The sequence below is a fragment of the Trifolium pratense genome, linkage group LG6, assembly GCF_020283565.1.
Source record: "Trifolium pratense cultivar HEN17-A07 linkage group LG6, ARS_RC_1.1, whole genome shotgun sequence".
NCBI classification, from domain to species: domain Eukaryota; kingdom Viridiplantae; phylum Streptophyta; class Magnoliopsida; order Fabales; family Fabaceae; genus Trifolium; species Trifolium pratense.
In genome coordinates this window covers 15,257,363-15,282,920 of record NC_060064.1, presented here as the reverse complement: position 1 = coordinate 15,282,920, position 25,558 = coordinate 15,257,363, and the positions used below count along the sequence as shown (strand labels likewise).

Sequence of the window (25,558 nt, the reverse complement as noted above, 5' to 3'; positions counted from 1 at the left end):
ACTAATTTTAATTTTTTATCTTGTCTGCAGATTGAACAAATGCATATAATAACAATGTTATACATAACTTGTGAATGAACATTTGCTGATTTGGAAGTTTTCAGTTGGAATTGTGCAGATAATTATGAGATGTTTTTTTTATTTCATTTCTTTTAATAAGGAATATTGTGTATATTTGGCATTTTGGTACTTTACTTTGGAGAATTATTTTATTTTATGTCTCATATATTCCATAATTTTATTAATGCTATAGATTTAATTATTTCAAGTCACTTTACTTTTTTTGCATTTATGAGTATCGAATGTTAAAACCGTGTATTCTATGAAATTCGAAAAGTTATTTTTATTTTTTGTTCGAATTTTTAAATAAATCACGTTCTATTTTTAAAAAGTTATCACCGTGACCGCATCAATTTTCAATTATCATGATAGCCAGCCATCTACATAGCCAAACTCACTAACATTTCCTCCTTTGTGAAAATAATCCACCATTTTCTTCGAAGCGGGAGCAAAATCAACTCCTTCTAATTGCAAGTCATGCACCCAATTAATAGCATATAAGAGTCCCAAAGCTTCCCCTTTATCGACGTTGCACAAAGGTGTGATCGACATAGTTTTGGCAAGGACAGAGCATCCTTCACAATCTCTTATACACATGGCAATACCTACACGATTACGTGTTGATGAGAACAACACATCAATATTGCATTTGTACCTTCCCATAGGAATTACGCTGTTGTCAGCCCCAATAGTGCGCGTGTTTGTCTCCCGGCGAATCGTGTTTGCAGCAGTCTAGCCTTCTAACAGGTTCACCGCTCAATCTGTGATCTGTGCACTGTTCTCTGTAACCTCCTGCCGCAGTTTCAGGTTCCGGTGTTTCCATATGCTCCAATTCGTCACAGCAAAACGGGCAACTCTGCATTCATCTAACTGCTGCAACAACAGAAAAATAGCACCGCTTGCGGTGTTGCTCACAGTCGCGTCAATTTCAGACCATAAACCAGAAGATCGCCATACCTGGACTGACAAAGGACAATTAAATAAAATATGAATACTATCTTTGTAATTCTCGTTACACACCACACAATTTGAAGGACAATGAATGCCATTATCACATAAACCTCGACACATTCTCCAAATGAATACTTTCACTTTGGGAGGGGCTTTTGTCTAGAAAATTTAGCTTTCCAAATGTGTCTGATCTTTTTCCTATGGATTTTGGTATATATGTTCTCGGACTTATGTTTCTGTAGGTCAATGTGTGCATTTCAATAAAATGTTTTTATACATTAACATTTAACAAAGCTTAGCTTATATTGGGGTTAAGCCTTGATCACTGTGAACAATGATGAAGAAGTGAAACTGAATTATGAATGTGAAAGCAACATGAAAATCAATTAAGGGAAAAATCATATAATTTTATTAATCACAAAAATACCTTTTATAGGTGAAAAGTACAATACAATGAACGGTAACTTGTGTGACAAGTAAGCTAACAAACCCCTAATGATCACTGTAACAAACAAAAATAACAGCTAACAGCTGTAATACAACAAACTAACTAACTTTTATAACTGTAAAAAACAAAACTAGAGACCGATAAACTCGCTAAGCCAACATTCCCAGTTAAGCCAGAAAGCACGACTGGGTCTGGCTATGCCAAGATCTTATCGCTAAACGACCATGAAGACAGTTTGAATTACAAAAATCAAATTATAGTTTGTTGAGAGAAATATATAAGCAAAATAGAAAGAAGAAAATCATCATTTTGATAAAAAAAAATTATAGAAATTACAGTCAATAAAAAAAATTATAGAAAAATATAACAAAAATAAGATAAATATACATAAATATAGGAAAATCTGTTGTTTTTTTTTTTTTTGTACAAAAAGGGTTTAAGGCCCAATTCACTACGGTATAAATAAATAAATAAATTTTAAATATTTAGAAAAGAGGAGAGGAAAAAATAGGCAGATAAAATATACCGGTTCACTCTCTTTCCTTTTTTGTTTCACTTTCAGTTATTGGCACCTGCCCACCTGGTGTGGTGTTTGGTTCTCTTTAGCGGTATTACTGTTTATACTGTGTTTTGAATGGTTGTTTTATTGTTTGGTTTCTTTTTATTGTGTTATTCATTGATTCATCATTGTATTTGTTGTAACATGAACAAAATAAATAAACCAATTTGTTTTTCTTTACTTGTTTGTGTCCTTTTTCTTCCGGTCTCATCATCTTATTTGTTTCTAGTGTTAATAAAATTTTGCTGTTAAAAAATAAATAAATAATTAAAGTATTGATTGCTACATGTTTACTCTTCATGTTGTGAGAAGAGAACGAAACAATAACAATAGGTCATATGTTTGGTTTAGGTTTGATGATTTATATGTGTAAATCTATCATTATTATTATTATATTGTATTATAAACATAATATTGGTTAAAAAATAATATTTGGCTTAGGTTTGGTTTAGCTTTTTAGTTTTTACTTTTTAATCAAGTAACTATTTAGTGGCTAAAATCTCAGGAGTGCCAGAATTCGAACTTCGATCCTGCATATTGCATGCAATATACCTAGGAACTATGCTCACGGGGACACGCACTTCAGCAAACTATATTAGTAGTAATTTACTAAAATAGTTTTATGATCAACCTTAAAAAAGTTTTATTGTTAATTCACTTTAAGTCGAGTAATATATTGAGTCGGCCCTGATTTGACCATATATTCAATGCATGAGCTTTTTTTTAAAAAAAACTTTATTCAAATCGTAGTGTTTTCTTCAAATTAACTTGTTTCTTCTGTTTTGCATCTTGATTTCAAGTTTTGCTAGATTTTAACTTGTCCCCTATTTTATTTATGTCTTCAGTTAATTGTTAACTCAATCTTTGAAATTAGCGATATGGCAAAGCAATCCGTGAAGCAAGTTACACTTCAAGATGTTAAGCTGGTAATTAATTTATTTATATGTCATTAAGGTATATTAATTAGTTTATTAAGGAGTTAGGATTTTGAGAAAAATGTAATATATTTATATTGATCTCATGATTAGGACATTTGGGATCATGAATTGTGCTAGAAACACACCTTTTAACGCACTATTTTCAACACACTATTTCTAATTGGTTGAATTTCATATGGGTCTCACTAAATTTATGCGGGACCTACACGATTTTGTGGATTACTTTGAATTTCAACCAATTAGAAAGAGTGTGTTGAAAAGTGTGTTAGAAAGTGTGTTGTTAACATTGCTTTGGGATATGTAATTTGGTAATTTTTAGCGTAAAATCTGTTAGAACTATGAACAATGAATGGATGAATGTAATTGAACAAATTGTGAGAAAGAATGAGAGAAAGGGGTGATTTTATTAATGATCAATTGAAATATGTTCTTTACAATGGTGTAGTATGGCTTTTATACACAAAACCAATGAGTTAGCATTAACCAACTATGGTTACTTACTTATTAACATAGCAGTTAACTCAACTAACTAACCTACACACTAACTAATTCTGTTTTGCTTGTAAAGCAAGTAACAGCTTTTGCAACAACCAAACTAACTCAATTTTAACTAACTTTTAATTATTCTCAACAAAATCTTGATTTTAACTACCTTGCTTGTTAAGGTACCTACTAATTGCTATTTGCTATCTTGATTTTAATTACAGGTGCATAATCTCATAGAACGATGCATACAACTGTATATGACCCCAAAAGAAATAGTGACCACACTACAAAATGAAGCAAAAATAGGACCTGAATTCACCAAAACAGGTAATCAAGATTTTTCTTACCTTGTAATATTACTCATTTGATTTAATTCTTGACATTTTATTCTTAATAAAGCATAGATTGTTAACATTTTGTTCTTAATATTACTCATCTTTTTAGTTTGGCAAAGGCTTGAAGAACAAAATCCTGAATTCTTCAAAGCTTATTATACAAGATTGGCATTGAAGCAACAAATAGATGAATTCAACAAATTGCTAGAGAAACAAAAGCAATTAATGGACTTAGAACAACAAACTAAAGTTGCATCACTACCTACCTCTAATGGATTTCAATATCATGTTGCTTCATCATCACTGCCCTATTCTAATGGAACAAATACCCCCATTAGTAAGTTTATACCTCCATAAATGTGTTAGTTTTTTCCTTTTTTTTTTTTTTTTTTTTGCCTACGTGAGTCAATTTTGAGTCACAAATGAGTTGTTGTGGATTGCTATTCTTGGGAAAAAAAACATGTTGAGTTGGTCCACTCCTTTTCACACTTATCCCATATTCTGATGCAACACGTTTCAAGACTTTGTGATGGGCAAGACTCTATAAATTGAGAGAACGTATTCACTCTGTTTCATGGTCACAAAAACCTACTTTCTCTCTTCATAAAATTACATCATCAAGTTTGAGTTAGAAAAGATTTGGAATAGCGAAACAGAACAGTTGCATCACCAGGAGCTTGATTCTAATATAGCAATGGCCGGAGTTGTTCAATCTGCAAATTTCTCTGATTTTAAGTGTGGCATCCCCGAGTTAAGCGGTGCAATTATAACATCTTCCCTGAGTTAATGGCCCTCCAGATCTTATAATTCTCACCGCTTAACTCAGGGATGTCACACTTAAAATCAGAGAAATTTGCAGATTGAACAACTCCAGCCATTGCTATGTTAGAATCAAGCTCCTTGCTGATGCTGCAACTGTTCTATTTCGCTATTCCAAGCATTTTCTAACTAAAACTCGATGGTGTAATTTTCTGGAGAGAAAGTAGGTTTTGGTGACCACGAAACAGAGTGAATGCTTTCAATTTATAGAGCCTCCCCATCACAAGTCTTAAAACGTGTTGCACTTTTGCGGGCTGAATTTAAGAACTATTCAGTTACTATATAGGAAATGTGCATCAGATTATGGGATAAGTGAGAAAAGAAGTGGACCAACTCAGCATGTTTTTTTCCCAAAAATAGCAATCCACAACAACTCATTTGTGACTCAAAATTGACTCACGTGGAAGGCAAAAAAACAAAAAATAGGAAAAACCTAACAAAATGTTGAAAGGATTAAAATTATAATTGCAATATTTGTTATTCTAAGCTTGATATTGAAAGTTCAATTCCAATATTTTATGTATTCTGACTCATGAATGTCATTTTATTTTATAGTATCTGAGAATCCAGCATGCTATTATGTCTCTGCACAAACTGCAGAAGGTTTGAACCCAAACAATATGCAACATGGTGTGGAATCAAGATTATCTAATGTGTTTAATTACAGCGGATCATCGTTTGGTATGGTTGATATGTTTGCTCATGGAAATCTTCCAACCATGCCTTATAGTCAGAACTCAAACGGCGAATCATCATTTGGTACGGTTGATATGTCTGTTCATGGAAATATTCCAACCATGCCTTATAGGCAGTACTCAAACGGCGAATCATCATCATCTAGTTTTAGTACTCAAACGGCGAATCATCATCATGGAGATATTCCGGTTACACTTTATAGTCCGAACTCAAACTTCGGTTTACAACAAGGAAGTAACGGGGGGATGACCGTATCAGAACCTGCATATTCAATTTCTCCTCACATGTTTGGTGCCGATGGAAATGTCAACGCGGCCAACCCAAATGTTGGCAATGCTTCAGCTACGCCAATCACTGGTGTCGAGTCTAACTCATATCCGATGAATGAAGCAGGGCCGAATCTTCCAAATTCTTCTTCTAATGGATCACTTTCAAGAATACTTAGCCTTTCAAATATGGTTGATCTTGATTATTTTCTTTCTGGTATGTCCTCTAACTTTTGTCAATGTGTGCATTGGATTAAAATGTTTTTCTACCAATTTCTTAGTTATATGATGGGCCAGTTTGGATCGACTTATTTTTGAACTTATGCCAAATAGTTTATACAAATAATACACTTTAATGTATTATTATAAAAGTTTATTTATTTGTATAATCTATTTTCATAAGCTAAAAAATAAGTCAAATCCAAACTGGCCCTTTATATACAAATGTAACTAATTTTAATAGTTCATCTCCATTTTTGACAGATGTACAAGATAACTATCGTGAGGAACCCATCTTAGATTTTAATATTGATGATTTTAATCTTCAAAACATACCTGAAATAAAAGATATAGGGTAAGAAACTATTTGGTTCCCCTCTTAAAATTTTGCTTCTGTGTAACAATATTTCTAGGTTCTAACACTACTATTTTATTGGTCTTAAAGATTTTTTCATGGACTTTGATCATTCTTTGATCATCATTAACTTAGGTATGTTCTTTACTTATATTATATGTATTGTTATGATTCTACTACATAGGTCTTTAGTTTTTACTACATAGATGAATGAATAATTTTAAAAATAGTAACTAATTTTGATTGTTTATCTTGCCTGCAGGTTGAACAAATGCTTAGAACAGTGTTGGACATAAAGGCATAGAGTGTTAATTAATGAGTGTTAATTAATGAACATATGCTTTGATATTTTGAAAGTTTGCTTAAATTAATGCAATCTTGAATTTTCAGTTGGAACTATGCAGATAATTAAGGTTACTTTACTTTGTAGGATAATTTTATTTTATTTATGTCCCATATTCCATAATTTTATCACTTACATTGTTCAAGATTTAGAGCCCGTTTGTTATAGCTTATTTTAGAAGAAAAAAAAATCACATTTTTTATAAAAATAATCACTTTTAATTGTTTTGCATTTGTTTGTTATAGATTTTTAAAATAATCTGAAGCTAAAAATAATCAGAAAACAGCTAAAAATGAGAAGTTACTGAGAGTAGCTTATAAAATAATAGATTTTTTTTAGAGGAGAGCGAAAAGAAATGTTAAAATAAGAAAGTTATTTGTAATTAAAAAAATCACTTTTATAAGTTGTATCCAAACAAACTAAATATTATTTTATTTAAAAAATTGATTTTTATTATAATAAACAAACACAAAGTAAATTCAACTTTTTTAAAAATCTCTAAAAACTAATCTCTAAATTATTTTACATCAAAATCACTATTTTTTTAATCCGTAACAAACAATTAATCATTTGATGTCACTTTACTTTTTTTATATTTATGGGTATTGAACGTTAAACCTGTGTATCCTATAAAATCTAAAGCTAAAAAGCTATTTTTATTTTTTGTGAGAATTTTTAAATAAATCACATTCTATTTTTGAAAAATTATCTGCATAATTGTATTAATTTTCAATTATCATGATAGTCAATATGTACATATATTTTTTAATAAATAAATTAAAATCCATTAATTTTTATTAATCAAATTATGATAATTATGATATTTGTTACAAACGTCTTCTCAATAAAAATTAAATTATCATGACATACTTTTTAATTACAACAATATCTCTAGTCCCCAAAAAATGTTACAAAAGGACACTATATAGTATTTCATTCAAAATACATGTCGGTACATCATTAAAAGTACAGACCGACCTTCGTCGTCACGAATACAAATTTCAATGCCCACTCGATTGCGTTGAGATGAAATTACGTATTAATGTTACACTTATATCTCAATGTCGCCGATTTCTGCCATCGAATAAAAGCTTATATTGATCCGTCAAAAGACTTAATTACTTTAGGAGCACTGTTGTTGTCAACCCGAGTATCCTTGCTGCTCTGCGCGCATTGTTCCAATCCTCAATCAACCTAATTGCTCGATCTACAACTGGAGAACTCATCTCTAATACATCATACCAAAGCTTTAAATTTCTATGCTTCCATATACTCAACAAAAGTGCAGTCATGTATGCTGCTTATTGCTCATCGAGTATAGGGTGTTATCGATAGTTTTAGTTGATATGTTGATATGTTGATTCATGGAGATATTTCAAAGACAGAGTATATTGTGCTAAGATTAACAGTGGAAAATAGGGACCCTTGGCCTTGAGACAGACAATACAGGTTAGTAGAGGTTTGGTATGATAATGTGGCAATAGAAGATATGACAGATAACAATGACCAATGATATGAGAATATTAACAATTTCACAATTAGTATTTTTTTTTCTGTATTATGTGATGGCCTCTTTCATAAAGTTTGCTTCATGAAATTATGATATCCAACAAAAGCTGTATCAATTATATTCCCTTAATTTGAACAGAAACTGATTGTTGCATCTCATTTCATTCCTCCAATTAACTTTGTTCATTGATCTACTAAAAGACTCAGGAGTGACAAGAAAAAAGGGGACCTGTAATTATGCTAACAGCACTTGCATCAAAAGAAAAGTGTATGCAGAAAGTGTTCTTGAAAGGTAATTTTAAAATAGGACTAATCCTCTCCCAAGAAAGTAAAAGTGTAAGATGCCAAAATATAAAAGGTTTTCAAGAATGCATCATAGGTAAGGATACCCTATGATTTTAATTTCAAAATATTAGATTTTAAGAACTATGCACTGATAGCAAGGTTGTCGGAATTGCGAGTTTGCTTCAGGTCGAAAGAGGATAATAAGATCGCAAAACCTAAAATCACAACCAAAATTGAAGGATACTACTCAATTAATTTTGTAGAATTAAAAGGGGATAGCAAGATCACAAAATCGAAGATCGCAACCAAAACCGAAGAATTGTTCTCATATTTGATTTTGTTGGTTGTTTCACTAATTTATTCATGTAGTTCCAATCAATATACACACAGAATTGAGCTATTGTTACCTAAGTTCTCACTTCATTCTCAAAAGCAAAAGGACATTGTTTTCAAGGGAACAAATGTAGATGCCTGGTCCTCTTTTTGTCAGAGAATAGCAGCATTTAGCATCTGGTCTTCACTATTCTAGACAAGATTAAACATGTGCATCGTTGCATGCATAGCATCAAGACAATATTAGAAATCAAACTTTAAATTCTAAAAACAAAATTAGAGAAACTGTAATATTTTCAATCTATAGAAGATGCAAGACATTAGGGCAGTCAATCAAAGTTACAATTACATCATGCATGCCAAACTATGAAGCATGGACACGGATACCAGACACGGCACAGACACTGACATATCGACACCGATAATAATTTGAGAAAATGACACAATTCAATGTAATTATAAGTGTCTGTGTCGTGTCGGTGTCAGACACCGACGCGTATTCGTGCTTCATAGTGCAACATAATCACACCAGTCAAATTGCTAAACATAAAAGATACACCAGAAAAACGTTAATATGATTTGAGTGAAATGTGCCAGCTACTATAAGAGCCTCAATATATGAAGTTACTGTTATGGATCCTCATCCTCTTCCTAATAAAAAATGAAAATTATCATGTTGACTAGACAAATAGCTCAGTTGAAAGTGAAGACATAAAGAGTATTCATTATTCATTTAGCTGAACTGAAATTGCAAGCAACAGTTTATTACCCTACTTGTCTGTATACCCTAAAATGGCCTTTCGCCTTTGTTTAGAAACAGTGTTGTGGTTGGTTAGGCATAAATGCAAAGGAAAAATATTGTCTAATCTTTATGACAAAAATGACAATGTTGTGCAGTATCCACATTTACCTTGGTAGGACCATGTAAAAAGCAATGTTTGAAATGTAATGACTGTCATAATTAGAAACTCCATAAGATAACATGAAAATGGTTAAAGTCATGTATTGGCTACCACTAACTACTAAATATAAAAGCATTTCAAAAGATATGTTATTTAGAATGTCTGTTGTAAAATGTTACTAAATCATGTAAAGCTCCAATTGGATCCCAGTCTTAAAATTTCAGATAAGACTACCCACAATGGTTTCAACACCAAAAAATATTCAACACCCACTTTTTCACTCCACATCATTTTCTCTTTCTTCCACCTAATCATTCAACACACATTCAACTTTTACCCTCTCCAATGGTTTTTATATTCAACACCATACCCCACCACTTTCTCTACCCCACCACTTTCTATTTCATATTCTTATTTAAATTTTATTTTTTGTTTTTATGATTAAATAACATTATAATTATCGATTAAAATTAAATTAAAATAATACACTTAACAAAATTTATTTAAATTTTTTTTTTATTTTCTTAATTTAAAATGCAATACATCATACAAATAACGTAATTAATACGATACAAATTAACTTAAAATGCAATACAACACACAAGTTACATAATTAATACGATACAAATTAACTTAAAATGATTTGAATTTTGATAATTGTTGGGATTTTGATAATTGTTGGGGTTTTGATAACTGTTGGAGTTTTGATAATTGTTAGGATTTTGAGAATTGTTGGGATTTTGAGAATTGTTGGGATAATTAGAAGAATTGTTGGGATCCATTTCACTAAAAAAAAGATTAAAACTTCAAAAGAATGACTAATTAGAAAGTTAATAATAGATTAAGATAGTGAAAAATTTGATTTTTTTTTCTGTGTCCAAATGAAATGAACCAAGTCTCTATTTGTAGAGAAAAAAAAATCACGAATTTTGGTATAAAAATTAAAAATTTAAAAATTAATTTTCAATGAAATAATTGAGTTCAAAGGATAAAAATCATAAAAATCCACCGGACCAATCAGCAGCAGCCACGTGGCTGCCTTTATCCAAAGTCTGTTTCTCTCTTCGCGTAATCTGCAGACCACTCTCACTGTCCGCGCGTGTTTCACACGCGCCAGTCTTGGCCAAGGAAAAATTGCCACGCGTCCCCCTCGTGTCAGATTCAACATGTTGAAAGAATTCATCTTCTCCCTCTGCCAGCAAGCTTTCAACAGGTACCCTCCAATGGTTTCAACTGTTGAAACACACATTCAACACCCTTTTTTCATACCATTGTAAATGGTCTAAGGTGATCTGCCAGTTTGTCATGTTCAAACAAACTGATATTGCTACTCAAACAAATACAATATTACAACAATTCAATACTCAAACAAACACTAAATTCACTATTAGAGGCATTATATCTTTCTCATTCTCTACTGTGTGGCACAAATCTGATATTGACAGAACAGTGTCTTGTGTAATTCATCTTGACTTATAGTCTATGTAAGCAATGACACCACTGATTGAAGGTATGTCAAGTGTCTAACACCAACACGACTATGACACATTAATTACATTCAATCCCTTCCATTTTTAAAAATTACTATCGGTGTCTACGTATTAGTATCAATGTTGTGTTTGCGGTGTTGGTATCTGTGTTTCATATAGCTTAAGTTTATAGAATACATGCTGTTAAGATATTAATAAAGGGGTTACAATAATCAGGTTCCCTTTCTTGAAATGGCTGTGTTAATGGTATCGCATAAGATAGGGGTTTTTCAAAGTGCCTTCTGTCTAGTTCCTATTGATCTAGAAACAACATAGTTTGGGGCACTAATCATTCTCTACTTTGTGGTACAAATTTGATATCAACATAACAATGTCTTGCGTAATTCATCTTTTTTTTTTAAACTTGGTATCCGGCCTTAGGCCGACTAATCCAAGGGGACCAATCCCACCGCCCACTTGCGAGGCCCCATTTAAAGCCAGAGTTTTTTTGCTCTGTATGGACTTAGCCCACCAAAATTGGCACCAGGGGGAATCGAACCTGAGACCTTGGAGGAGCATACTCCAAGGACCCAAGTCAACACCACTACACCAACCCCAAGTGGGATCTTGTGTAATACATCTTGACTCATACATATAGTCTATGTAGCATTGGCATTCTTCAAATATCAATTTAACCGTGTTTCTTTCCTTTTACATGACTATTTAACTTACAGAACTAAAAAAGAACACTTGCAGAACTTACCCTCAAAGCTAAACATAATATACAGAAAACAATATTTATGATAGCTCATGGTCTAACTCAATGCAGCTACTACACCAAAATATAATTAAAGTGACACACCATTTTACAACTATATCCGAGGCAATTTGAATTCAATATCTTGAAGTTACGAACCTAAACTCTTACCACTGTGCTAACACCTCAAAGTGTACATATTTAACAAACTAAATAACATAAAAATGAATAAACATAGTAAATCACCACTCTTATGATATCCATGAATCAATTTAAATTGCCAATTTACATAACTCCATCATCTAATCAAATATGAACTACTAACAAGTTAAGAGCTGAGAATCAAAGGATTATGATTGTAATTGAATTTATGAGTAAACCCTTTTAATAACAAGTAACCTAAAAAGCTATAACAGACAACCTTAAACAATTTACCAAACCTAATTCCTCAATTTTAAGGAAACCCCAAATAACAAACCCATCACCCACTAACTAAAAAACAAAAATTTCACCCTGAAACACACTAATCACAACAACCCAATACATAAAAAGAAGTGTAGATTGAAGGGTAGTTGTAAATTAAAAAACTTGGAGCATACCCAGAAAAGGGAAATAGAATCAACCAACATGAAAAGGACCAATATCACCAGAACGAAGAGAAGTAGCGAATTCATCAGCAATAGTTAAGCAAGAAGTGATCCAACCACTGAGAGCTATCCAAGTCATCTTAACGATATAGATAGCAGCGTTAAGTGCCATTGCCATAGAGAGAGAGATGAATTGGAAGGGTTTCAAAGAATATGTGGAAATTGATTGATGATGGGTTGAAGTTGAAATTGAAGGGTACACATTATTGAAGAACAAGAGCTTCTTAGAAGGAAAGTAGTTAGTTGCGTGGGTTATGTTATGCTCAATTAATTTATTCAAGGAAACTTTCTATCAAAATTGTTTTTTCTTTTTTTGGGTGATTTTAGTAAGGTAACCCTACCCTTGTAAACCAAACCAATAATAAATCAGCTTTTTTTTTTTTTAAGAGATAATAAATATATAAAAACTTTTGTTGAAAAAAAATAAATATATAAAAACATTTTATCTTTTACTATAAAAATAGTGTAGGTAAACTTATACGTAAGTACTTGTTATGTAAAATGATGTGTGAATGATTGATTGCGTATTGTCGTAGTTCAATATATAAACCAAATTAAACCGATAAATTTGAGATTAATATACTTTGGTCCTATAAAATATAACATTCTAGTTTATATTAATTTTTTATTCAGAATGTTGCAATATATACAAAGACTAGAGATTGAATTTAGAATTCTCTACTTGTATATCTTAAAGAGTGAAATTTTGGTCATTAAACTTGTAGAAAAGGTTATAATGCTTGACTAATTTGCTTCTATTTGTCACTACTTTTGAGAGACCAATCTTTTGTGTTGATGTGTAATGAACAAGAGGGAGGGACAGACCCACGCCCTACTTGTACCTGTCTAGATCCATGTCTGTTTAAGATCGAACTATTGACAATTTGATTAAGGGGTTTGAAGCTCTTACTACTTAAATTAATTCATCGATGGTCCCTTTATTGTTGTATTGTATGAATATCTTTTAAAATTCGAAGGCTCCGCAATACGTTGGATAATTTTTAGATCCCGCCCTAAAATTACATAAATAAAAACACGAAATTATAAAACTTGCAAATTCTTGGTCATCATGTTTGTGTTGATTAGAATCTCATCAAAGAAGTAGTTGACCATATCCCTCGAAAATGGTCAATTTTCTTTGGAGTTGCTTTAAATGTTCTTTGGAAGGATAGTAACTCATCAATTTTTTCACATCTTATACTTGATATATAAACATGAGCTCTATTACTTATGATATTTACCATCCTTTTGAGTACATTGATCGTGTTGCCAATGAAAATTAGGTATATTAGGAACCTCCTCTAAATAGTGTGCCTATAAACTTAATGTGGATGGGTTGCACGGTTGGGTTGTCATAAATCAACTTGTGGATGCCTAATCTATGACCTAAAAGAAAAATCCATTAAAAGTTTCTATTGCAACATGGGAAGTAGCAATGCATTTATGTTGAAATTCATACACTTCTTCAGATCAAGTTAGCTCTCAATGTGGAGTGTCTCAATTTATTTTTTGAAATTGATTCTTTGTTGTTGGCAACAATTATTATTAGAAGATCAACATCTATTTCATACCTTAAGCATCTTCTTAAAGATGGTCTTAATCTCTTTCATTAACTAGATTGAAAAGTTTATGTTTCTCGTTGTTTTTGTGAAGTAAAATAGGGGACTCAATGACGGACTGACCCCTTTTTGTTTCTTATAACTAGTTAGATTTTTTTTTTAGTAATTAGATATATTAATATTTTTCTCTTTTATCATAGTTTGAAACGTAAAACTCCAACTCCTATAACGATTAAGTCAAACCAGTTGAATACAAATTTGTTTGCTCCTTATTGGTTAAATTCATAGCATTTTCTAAATAAATAAAATTAACATTGTCACTAGACTTTTACCCGTGCGTTGCACGGATTTTATGCGCTATTTTACATTATAACGCAGAAAAATTATTTGTATAAGTTGAAATAATAATTATTATCAAAATTATAATAATAATAATAACAATAATAATAATAATAATAATAATAATAATTATCTAAATATAATATATTGATGTAAATATGTGTTTATACATTTCGAAAAACTTCTCTATCCACCATATATTTGAAAATACATTAGTATATAACAACAAATCAATAACCCAACAACTAAAGAAATCTAGAGTAATATCAACAAAATTGATACTAATCACTAAGTAAGAGAATGCAAAAATATGTATGTACCCAAAAAAAGAAAAAAGAATCCAAGAATAAGACTAAAACAATTAGAAAATTTCTTTAGCCAAAAAATAATAATTAGTTAGACAATTAATAAATTGACTGAGATTTTAATGTGGGTGATTATTTACAAAAAAAAAAATAGAAAAAAACTTGAAAAGTAAAAAAAAAACTCCACCTAAAATCTTAATCAAATTTTAGTAGACAATGTGAAGAATATTATTTACAATAAAAACTTGAAAATTTACAAAAAAAAATAAAAAAATAAAAAAAATTGAAAAGTTATCTATATAAATGTTATTGATGTGAGTATATGAAGAGTACATAATAATGACAATGATATAATATAAGAAAGTGATGTGGCATTGTTGAGTGATTTAATTGAATGTAAGTGGCTTATGTGGATTAGGGTTAGATTAGTGGTTACACAACTATTTAAGAATTATATATATAGATATGCAATATATATTTCAAAAAAAAAAACACTTATTCAAGAGGTCACTAGTCCAATTGTCAAAGTCCGTTAGGTCATTATAATGTTTTCTACTTTAAATTATTTATGAGGATAAAATGGGAATATATGAAATTTAGTAGTGGGATGTACAAGCAGACTGAGAGTGGTTACGTGGCAACTCTTCTGCCAGTTGTCTCAAATGCCATGATCAGCAAAGAGCAAAAGCGCTTTTTTATGCTTGAAGTAACTTTGAAGATGAAACTGATTTTGCAGAGAACTTGAAGCTTTCATGGACCATGGTAGAGAGTGAGGGGATTCATTCAAGCACATGCAACAACATTTTCATCTGGGGTGCAAGGTAAACAATGTCATCAAAAATTAGGTTTACGCTTTTTAAGGATGTGTGTGTTTAGTTAAAAAAAATAAAATCATATTCTGTTCGGTTTCTATGATTTTTGTTTGGGGCCTACGTGAAACTAGCAAAAAAAGAATAACATCTGTCAGAACACCGTACGAACGTCTAGATCAGAGATCAACCTGATCAAGAACGATCCTTCACAGCAGAGGATGATATCTCCAAATTGAGAATCATCCATGCCGTTAATCACGCTCTGATCGCACGGTCATTGTTCTTCATCCAGATTTTTGTTCCTGTCTCCTTAGAAATCAAGGACACAGTAGTACAATCCTATAGAACAGACCCTGTTCAAGTAAGATCGTGTTAGTTGATCAACGCGTCAGTTATATAAACACTTGATTTCGGTTTGTTATTGGCGATGTGGGACTATAACTTTGTTTCTATTGTGAATTATTCTTCTGATGTTATTTAATACTCGCTTATAGAAATACTTCTGACCCTTTAAGCCATTCCAGATTTATACCTAATTTGTATAACTTAACAGTTAACACAAATTCCTTTGATGCTCAATAGATACAATGATTTCCTGGTTCAATAAGCCATTTCAAGCTGATTGGATTATGTTATAACCCCTTTAATATCTTAACAACAGGGTATATATAAACATAGACGAATTAAGCAATATGTTTTTCTGGCCAGATTAATTTAGTTTTCTACTTAGATACAGGAAAACACAACTCAGAGTTTGATGATTTAGTACTTCATTAAATAACTTTTTTGTATGAGTATTGAATTGTAATACCTGCAAGCATGACTAACTGCGAGCCAGTATAGGAGCTTTACGTGATTGGTAGAGCTGACATTGTAAATTGTTCTTTGCAAACACTGTTTTAGGTTAATACTTGATCAGAGATATGCTCTAAAGTCAAGTCTTAGAAATATAGTGAATATGTAAAAAGTAATGATCTAACCGAATGACACTAGGGTCCTATATATAGGCCTCCATCTAACGGGTATAGCTATAATTTCGCCTAATGGGTGAAGCTCCTCTCCGCCCCCTCCACGCGTCCCCATGTGTCCTATTGTTTCGGACCTATCCGCTGCTACACGACTTAGTCCATCCTCATCTAGTTGATTACCAAAAGGAACGGCATGGGCTAGCCTTTGGGAGTATTAGGCCTCCTGTTATGAAGAAATTACTTCTACCCTTGATTGTCTACCCTTGATTGTCTACCCTTGATTCAACACACTTCCACTGTAGTGTCCGAGTCGATACTTTTACTTTTTCTCGAATCATAGTAATATAGTTTTATTAAACTCTTGATTTAATTGTTTATTTATCTTGAAATGTCTTTCTTGAATGTTTATTTATAGTTTTATATCCATTATGTGGCATAGGTGTTACATCCCGTAGAAACCTTTTTCGTATACCACTTCTACAAATAGCTCCTAATGCCGCGTCTCTTCCTGGACCAGGACCTTTTATTTCTGCTCGTTGCATGCCTTGATCGACTGGCCTCCTGTTATGAAGGCGGGTCCAGCCCAACCAAATTTTTGGATTTCGCCCAGTCCATAAATATTTTGTAATGTGCATTTATATTTAATGGTAGTTAGCAGAAGCAGTTAACTCATTAATTTAAGTCCGTTTAACTCATAAATAGCTTCTTATTACTCTCTTTACATGTTCCTACAAAATGTATCCTAGGATAATAGTTAGGTCTTTCTCAAACTGGAATTTCAGTCTTTGAATTTCTATTGTGTGCAGACCTGGTCATAATTTTCCTAGCAGATTTTCATTCTGATTACTCTTTCGGTGCTCGTCCTTGGCAGATCTTGTGCTGATTAAGGAAGTTCTTTGATGAGCTTATAGTATTATGTATGTAGTTCCGAATGGCGTATTGGCTAGGTCTTTTGGTGGAAGCGTCATGTCCATGGTTCAAATCTCATACTCGGCACTCAAACTTGGGACAGTGGGATATGACTGGGCATGAGCACCTGCCACCAAGCTGATGTGACATGGTTCAAATCGTCTTGATATGACAGTCACTCCAATCAAAGAAAATAAGTCTTTATAAATGACACGCTAGGGAAAGTGTGACGAATGTGTAGCTATTATCTTGTTGTGAAGGTTAGACAAGGTATCATTCTTATGAAGGTCAGACAAGGTATCATTGAATTATGTGACTCGTTTTTGGAATTTCAATTTTATTCATATATATGCCGTTTTAAATTTTTTTTTTCTTTCTTTTTTCCAGTTTTGTTTTATATTCGTCACTTCAACACTTGATTGATACTAACATATTATTTCAATGTTAGCGATATAGAACTCTTTCATAGTCGCTCATGTATCTAGTAACTTGGATCTCTGCATCACACTTGACTTTGTAATTTTGATGCAGAACAACTATTTGATGGCCTCCTATGTCATTGTAACGTAATTCTATCTGCTTGAATGGTGTATTTATGAGACATGCCTTTGATAGTGCCGTCACGATATATGCATGGTAAGTCCCACATTGAAGAAGCATGTCAAACGGGGATTTTATTTGTTTTGCAAGTAATAAAAGTCAACCTCGATGTCTCCACCAATGAATCTTTGTGTTGATGAGACAAAATTGAGTGCTGGATTTTTCTTGTTTCGCAGGAATTACAGGGTTGTGCAGTGCTGGATGGCATGGGCATTAGGGGTCTCACCACAGAACTGTTAATCATGCTCTGATCACAGAGTCATAATTCATCATCCAGATTTATGTTCCTGTCTCCTTAGAAATCAAGGACACACGGTAGTACAATCCTATAGAACAGATCTTGTTCAAGTAAGGTCATGACTGTTGCTCTCCACGTTGGTTATATAAACACTTACTTTTTTTTGAGTTTTAACAGTGTGGGACTAATTTCTAGTTTTGTTGTTGTAATGTAACTACGCTTTCGGATTTTATATATACAAAAATGCTTCTGACTCTTGTAGCCATTCAAGTTTTTACGGTAACAAATTTGGTTTGACTTTTCCCATAATCCTTTGATGCTCTCTGTAGATACATTGAATTCCTGGTTCCATTCTAGCAATAATGTTTCCAAATCATGTTGTTTGTAGATCAATAGGAACTAAACAGACACTTTGAAAAGCCCCAATATTATGCATGATACCATCAACATTCAACACAGCCATTTCAAGAAAAGGAACCCGATTATTACAAAGAAAGGTTGCAACATTACTATGATGCATTATATTATAACCCCTTTATTAATATCTTAACAGTATGTGTTCTATAAGCTTAAGTTATATGAAACACAGACGCGAACACTGCAAACACGACATTGATATATATTTAGTAGTTACTTGTAGCTAATACATGTCTTTAACCATTTTCATGTTATCTTATGTACCTTCTAATTATGACTTATGAGAGTCTTATTACATTTCAAACATTGTTTTTTACATGGTCCTACCTAGCTAAACGTGGATACTGTGTTACACAACATTGTCATTTTTGTCATAAAGATTAGACAATATTTTTCCTTACATTTATGCCTAACCAACCACATCACTGTCTCTAAACAAAGCCCGTTTCAGTGTATACAGACAAGTAGGGTAATAAACTGTTGCTTGCAATTTCAGTTCAGCTATTCTTTGTCTTCACTTTCAATTAAGTTATGAATATCTGATAGATGGGGTAGTTGTACAGTCGACATGAAAATTTACATTTTTTATTAGGAAGAGGGTGAGGATCCATAACAGTAACTTCATATATTTAACTGATATGGTTATTTTTTTGGTTTTCACCAGTTTAATCTGGTTCGGGGGTCAGTTCTGGCATCAAGTGATTTTAGTCCCCTCCCGATCGTAGTTGTAGGGGGATCGAATCGTGGTCCTCCCTACCAAGTTCAGCGCCAATCACCATTGAACCAATTAACGATTTGTTAACTGGTATTGTTATGTGGCATGCATGATGTAGTAATTGTAATATTTAATGTCTTAAATCTTCTATAGATAAGAAAATATTATACTTCTAGTAGCTTCTCTTAATTTGTATTTAGAATTTAAAATTTGATTTCTAATCTTGTCTTGATGTTATGCATACAACGATGCACATGTTTAATCTTGTCTATAAAGTAAACCAACCCAAGTGGGTTGGTGCATTGGTATTGGCTTGGGATCTGAGAGCGTGCTCCTGTTGAAATCTGAAGTTTGATTCTCTTTGGTGTCAATTTAGGTGAGTTAATTTAGCTTCTTCAAAAAACAATAATCTCTATAAAGTTAAATTTGTTCTGAATAGTGAAGACTAAGCTAAATGCTGATATTCTCTGACAAAAATAGGACCAGGCCACTACATCTGTTCCCTTGAAAACAATTGCCTTTTGCTTTTGTTGAGTTGAGAATACATGAATAAATTAGAGAAACAACCAAAATAAATCAAATATCAAATATAAGAATAATATTCTTACACTAGGATTTTGTTTTTGGTTTACAAATTATGCATCAACAACAGCATAAATTTTTTATGATTGTTCTTCGCCCCTTAAATTGATCAGAATCTCTCAATGTCTCCATATCTATCGAGAGATGTCTTCTAGTAGTTAGGGGGAACCATCTAAACTTTTTTCCGTAGCAATCATATCTCGTTATGACGATACTTTGTGACACTATTGGTGTATAGCTACATTCATAAAATGTGATCTATTTTGATATTAAAATCATAGAGTATCCATACCTATGATGCATTCTTGAATGTTACTATGAGAAGAAACCTTTTATTTTTTGGCATCTTACACTTTAACTTTCTTGGGAGAGGATTAGGCCTATTTTAAAAATACCTTTCAAGAACACTTTCTGTATACACTTTTCTTTTGATGCAAGTGCTATTGGCATAATTACAGGTCCCCTTTTTTCTTGTCACCTTAGTGGCCTTGTTATTTTCATTGTTGGAAGTAAGCAGAACAAGTGAACTTATATCTATCTCATATCAGTGTATCTTTGTATGTATGTGATTTGAATTTTTTTTAATTCAAACATCTTTATAAATTATTACTACAAACAAAATTTATTTATTTTAGTTTCATTTTAATAATATATACACACGCTTACTTTTTATTAATTTATTTATATATGTCCAAAAAATCTCTGCCTGGTGGTTTTGGAAGTGGGTGTCACTTCATGCTTGGGCCGTGTCTCTGGGCTGGATTATTAGGCCCACTTGGAATATTTTGGAGATGTTTTCTCTTCCCCCCTCCCATGAATCTTTTATACCCCCCAATATTTCAATTTTGCCCTTGCAGAAAAATTCGGTTCGCAGAAACCGAATTTTTTCTAGTGCAAATTCAGAGTAAATTTCGGTTTTTAGAAACCGAAATTTGTTTTCAAGGCAAAAAAAAAACTTCGGTTTCTACGAACCGAAGTTTTTTCAAGGGCAAAATTGGAAATTCAAGGGGGATAAAAGATTCATGTGGGGTGGGAAGAGAAAACATCTATTTTGGACCTACAATGCCCTGCAAAGGTTAGGTGTTTGTTAACCACTCTCTAGAAGGTTAGGTGTTGGTTAACCATTTTCTCGCGCGCCCTACAAATTTATCAAAATATTTTCGTCTGTTATTTAAGTGGCGGACACCTCCCAAAAACACCCTATATTTATAACTTCCGCTACTTTAAATAAAGGAATGGTAAAACAAGAAAGGCGTAGGGCACGCGAGAAGACAGTAGGGTGGAAAAAGTAAATTTTCTCTTTAGAATATGTCAGTAGATCAATGACACAAGTTAATTGGAGGAATGAAATGAGATGCAACAAGCAACCACTTTTGTACTAGGTCGTTTTCTACAAATATTTTTTTTTAAAATAATAATCACTTCTCCTTTCAAAAAAATAATAATAATCACTTTTAAAATAATAATCACCTCTTTAGAATCATTTTTTTAAGTTAAAACAAACACTCCCATAATCTATAAGATCATAGAGCTTTTGTTTGAGGCTCATGCTAGGATGAGAGATCATCTCATATCTCTCACCGGTACATCACAAGTTTTATGCATCGGATTGAATCTGATACATGATATTATGGTGTACCGTCAGTATTATATAATTTTCTTTTTTCTATTTTTACACTCTCTTTTGTATATCAACAATATTTTTGTAGGTGAACATTTCGAAACTGTTTTTCCCGAATAAATCGAGAACTTTGTTTCCAAAAGAAATTTCTCGAAAATATTTGAAACTTTTTTTTCCAATATCCGAATAAAATATCGGAACTTTTCCAGAAAAAAAATCGGAAACCTTTTTCCGGAAAATATCCTAAACTTTTTTTTCGAATAAAATATCGGAACTTTTTTTCCGAAAAAAGACCGGAAACTTTATTTCCAAAAAAAACTCTGAAATTGTTTTTATCTGAAATCGAAACTTTTTCCCCCAAAAATCGGAAACTTTTTTTCCCAAAAAATGAAAAAAAATATACCCAAAAAAATATCGAAAACTTTTTTCCGGAAAAATCGGGAATTTTTTTCTAAAAATAATAATTAATATAATATTGACGGTACACCATAATATCATGTATCACATTCAACCTAACGGTATTTAACAATTGCTCATAGTGTGCACAGGTGAGAGATATGAGATGGTCTCTCATCGTAGCATTAGCCGCCTTTGTTTGATATCATATAGTATAATTCATAAAGCAAACTGTATGATAGAGGGGCATCACACATAAAACAAAAAACTACTAATTTAAAATTTGTTAATATTCTCATATCATTGTCACCATTTATCTGTCATACTATCTTCTATTGCCACATTGTCTCCAGGCCCCCTATTTTCCACCATCTTGGCTAATAATTATTTTGTTTATATGGACACAAGATTTTTGAGGTTTACTATTGTCTTTATATATAAGCTGAAGACAAGCTTTCAAATTCTAGCGGGAGAGAGAGAGACACTATAAAAAATTTCGTAATCATTTCTAGTTTTAAAACTTTGAATTTCTCTCTTGTTCATCCCCACATTGGAGAAGTATTACAAACAAACCAATAATACAAAAGTAAGTATAAAGCAAAATCATCAGCACATCTCAAATTAGACATCGTCAATATTGTAGTATATGTACTGTAAAAAAAATATATATTGTAGTATATGTTTTTACCATTTTTATATCTCCAGGCGAATAATTGACTTACATTAAATTTGTTTTTATAGAGAAATTGTTGCTAACGAGTAGAGATCTCTTTATTTTTAAAAAGAATTATAAGACGACTTTATGAGAGATAAACACAAAGCAACATTGACGAGAATTTGCTAGAGATATCTCATATGATGTACCACATTCATGTTGTCAAACTAAAACTATAACACGATATACTTTTAGATCGGGTTGATGTCTTCTCTAGTGTCCTGGAAATTAATTAAGGGTGTCTTTCTGATTATGGAATTAGGAGGTGGACCTCGTCTAGGTGGTGTTTGTTTTGGTGTTTCGAATATATGTGGTGTCTCGATTATGTAGTTCATTTTTTACCGCTCTCTATTCGTCTTGTGCAGAGACCTGATTAATAATATATTTTCCGTTAAAAAAAATCACATACTTTAGGCCTAACTAAAACTACAACACCATATACTTTTAAGCCTAATTTATTCACGAGTCATTTAAGTTTCGCATTTGTAACAGATTTTTTAGGTAATAAATAGATCATTTTTAGCTAACAAATCGATCTTTTAAGTTTCTAACTTGTTAAACCGTTATCCTTCTTCCAATTGAACCTCAATTGTCTAAACCTAATTGTTCACATTAGATTGAGCCTCAAATTCATCATGACTAACATCAAAATTAACGATCTCATCTGTTTTTATAAATGTAAGATAATCAGAAGAGTAACGGTACAACAAGTTAGAAACTTAAAGGATCTATTCATTAGAAAATAGGACATTTGTACTAGTTCGTTTAAGTTTTTGTGCACACATTAAGAAATACAATTGTGTTGTCAGAAAATAGGACATTTTCACTAAACTGGTCTTATTAATGACTAATCAAAGTAGAATATAATGGTTTAGAAGTAGTGTACACAGTAATTATCAGAGGGCAAAATTGGAAGGAAAACAAAAAATTTACCTAAATTGAAAAGTATAAACAACATTCATTTTGAAACAAATTTTTTATGGTAAAGTCACAGCCATTTTAAAACGGAAGGAGTATTTATCAAGATATTTCCCGTCACACCCTTTATTTTTAAGTATTTCATTATTTTGAAAACTATACCAGGAAGGATAATTGCAAAGCTGATACTATGACAGCTACAATTTTACACCTTTTATTTTGTGCAGAGTACAATTTCAGACTTTAACAAAGCTAGTTAAATACACAAGACACTTTATTTTAGATCATGTAAAGATTGTAACATTTTTACCATTTCTTTTGAAAATTTGAAAAGGGTTATGAGTAAAGCAACAAAGTAGATAAGAAGAGATAGCTACTTTAGCAGCTCATACCAGCATAGCAACAATAGAGAGTTTGATGCCTTGTGGTGTAGTGGTCCTTAAAACTTTATGAAGTGTCTATTTCAATCTATTTTTAGGGTAGAAATTATTAAAACTTCTTTCATAAATCAGTTTGTTTCGATCATTTCTTATCACACCACATGGTTATTTTTTGGCATTGGCCTAAAACATGTGTGTAACTCCCTTTCACTCTTTGCCTTGTCTACTTTACAATATTGTTGTAAAGAATTGGAGAATGAATGTATTTCGGATTGGGACAAGGCTCATTCTCTTACTGAATTGAATCGTTGGATTGGGATAAGGCTCATTCTCTTGTTGAATTGAATCACCTCCAGCCAGTGGCGGTGAGATTGGGCCCTCGAATTAAGACCGAATACCGAGTTTTCAAAAGCAAAAAAAAAAAAGAAAAAGAAATTAGGCGGATCACAACATGGACTCATGCATACCGGAATAGGGTCGATGAGCCACCGTAGATTGTTGGATTAAAGTTCTTAAGCAATTTCCCTACACTTGTCCAAGAGGACAAATTGTCCGGTCGAAGTTCTGGACCTAGAAACTCTAATTCTCACACACTATAAATCCTAACTCATGGTCTAGGTTGGGATACTCACTATTCTAATCTTAAAACCTCACGTTCATGGCGCTTTATTGGTCGTCGGAGTGTTTGTATGTACACTATCGATCAATAGTCCATCATCTACAACTCTTGCACTCACTTCATGCCAGAGATATTATGTTCAAAAGGATCATATTGATTAAAACATGTGCCCCAACATATCAAATGTCTCTACAACATTTTACCATCTGAGCTACACTTACATCACTATTTATTTATATTTACTTGTAACTTTTTTTGCAAGGCATATTGTAGTGTCATTAAGGTTAAAATTAGTTAATAATTCAGATTAAATTGCTAAAATGGCATTAATATGGCATGTGATTTCCCACAAATATTATGTGATGTTGATAGGCATGACCGCATGAGAATAACATATAGCGTTCACAATTTAATAGGATGGAAAGTATAACTATAAGGACTATGCCAATTAGTTATGACAAACAATTCACATAATAATCTCTCTGTATTATCATGACCTCATCATCAAACTTATGATTTAAGTAGCTTTTAAAATCAATAAATCACAAATTATTCATGTCTTCCAGACGGATCTACTTTTTAGTTGCTTGTGTTGGCTAGTGAACATATATTGGCTTAAAAGGTGAAGTTCCTAATCCTAACTACCTGCATTTTCAGCTTTATATACTACAGTACTATTAATTTATGAATATGATCGATGAAGCACGGACACCATACAAATATCGGGTACAATATGTATCTACTATGGTGATACGTTATTCATTGAAAAATATAAGAAGTGGTACGTTTAAGATACATAATATATATTTGTTAACCAAAAATCAACTGGACGATAAAGTTTGATTCATATACTAGAAACATCCATGAGATCAACTGGACTTATCGATGGTGTATCAATTTATCGAATATGTATTAGATATGATACAAAACCATTTTAAAATATCGGTGCTTCAGAGAATACGATGAACAACTTCTAAATCATGTTTGGCCTTAGATAAAAATGTAACAATTCACATGGTAGTTGAGTGTAACTTACTAATATCTATTTAAAGGAAGAGAGTGTTGTACCCCCACAAAAAGACAGAGAG

General features: G+C 32.1%; 3 protein-coding genes, 1 long non-coding RNA gene, 1 other non-coding gene and 1 pseudogene across 8 annotated transcripts; 3 read left to right on the top strand and 3 right to left on the bottom strand.

The window, feature by feature from the left end:
* Positions 1-2,896: 2,896 nt before the first annotated feature.
* On the top strand, positions 2,897-4,134 carry LOC123891797. The gene is made up of 3 exons (XM_045941685.1): positions 2,897-2,944; positions 3,664-3,769; positions 3,887-4,134. Exons 1-3 carry the CDS (start codon positions 2,897-2,899, stop codon positions 4,132-4,134), a joined length of 402 nt encoding a protein of 133 aa, XP_045797641.1.
* Positions 4,135-4,471: 337 nt separating this feature from the next.
* Positions 4,472-6,533, top strand: LOC123891796. Its single transcript, XM_045941684.1, has 5 exons — positions 4,472-4,535; positions 5,152-5,775; positions 6,042-6,132; positions 6,223-6,267; positions 6,395-6,533. Exons 1-4 carry the CDS (start codon positions 4,472-4,474, stop codon positions 6,239-6,241), a joined length of 798 nt encoding a protein of 265 aa, XP_045797640.1. The 3' UTR covers positions 6,242-6,267; positions 6,395-6,533.
* Positions 6,534-7,248: 715 nt separating this feature from the next.
* LOC123892865 lies at positions 7,249-12,669 on the bottom strand. Of its 2 annotated transcripts, none has more exons than XM_045942747.1 (2): positions 12,330-12,669; positions 7,249-8,794 (listed from the first exon to the last, which is right to left on the bottom strand). In XM_045942747.1, the coding sequence occupies exon 1, from the start codon at positions 12,493-12,495 to the stop codon at positions 12,349-12,351; it is 147 nt and encodes a 48-aa protein (XP_045798703.1). In that variant the 5' UTR covers positions 12,496-12,669; the 3' UTR covers positions 7,249-8,794; positions 12,330-12,348. The 2 variants fall into 2 exon arrangements, with proteins under 2 accessions (XP_045798703.1, XP_045798702.1); XM_045942746.1 differs by lacking the exon at positions 7,249-8,794 and adding an exon at positions 8,808-9,253.
* A 2,620-nt stretch (positions 12,670-15,289) lies between these two features.
* LOC123888086 lies at positions 15,290-18,668 on the top strand. Of its 3 annotated transcripts, XR_006801955.1 has the most exons (4): positions 15,290-15,401; positions 17,167-17,566; positions 17,801-17,905; positions 18,046-18,660. It is a non-coding gene; the product is annotated as an uncharacterized LOC123888086 (long non-coding RNA). The 3 variants fall into 3 exon arrangements; XR_006801954.1 differs by having other exon boundaries at positions 17,167-17,905; positions 18,046-18,668; XR_006801953.1 differs by lacking the exon at positions 17,801-17,905 and having other exon boundaries at positions 17,232-17,566; positions 18,046-18,645.
* LOC123893379 lies at positions 15,538-15,763 on the bottom strand. Its single transcript, XR_006803480.1, has one exon. It is a non-coding gene; the product is annotated as a small nucleolar RNA U3 (small nucleolar RNA).
* LOC123893383 lies at positions 18,100-18,227 on the bottom strand (annotated as a pseudogene).
* Positions 18,669-25,558: the final 6,890 nt, after the last annotated feature.

What these genes read in the sequence shown, in the direction of transcription:
- LOC123891797 (XM_045941685.1), top strand. Translation starts at nt 2,897, where the DNA reads ATGGCAAAGCAATCCGTGAAGCAAGTTACACTTCAAGATGTTAAGCTG. An exon ending in CACTTCAAGATGTTAAGCTG is followed by an intron (nt 2,945 to 3,663) that starts GTAATTAATTTA and finishes TTTTAATTACAG; the next exon opens with GTGCATAATCTCATAGAACG. An exon ending in ACCTGAATTCACCAAAACAG is followed by an intron (nt 3,770 to 3,886) that starts GTAATCAAGATT and finishes TCATCTTTTTAG; the next exon opens with TTTGGCAAAGGCTTGAAGAA.
- LOC123891796 (XM_045941684.1), top strand. Translation starts at nt 4,472, where the DNA reads ATGGCCGGAGTTGTTCAATCTGCAAATTTCTCTGATTTTAAGTGTGGC. An exon ending in TGGCATCCCCGAGTTAAGCG is followed by an intron (nt 4,536 to 5,151) that starts GTGCAATTATAA and finishes TTTATTTTATAG; the next exon opens with TATCTGAGAATCCAGCATGC. An exon ending in TCTTGATTATTTTCTTTCTG is followed by an intron (nt 5,776 to 6,041) that starts GTATGTCCTCTA and finishes CATTTTTGACAG; the next exon opens with ATGTACAAGATAACTATCGT.
- LOC123892865 (XM_045942747.1), bottom strand. Translation starts at nt 12,495, where the DNA reads ATGGCAATGGCACTTAACGCTGCTATCTATATCGTTAAGATGACTTGG.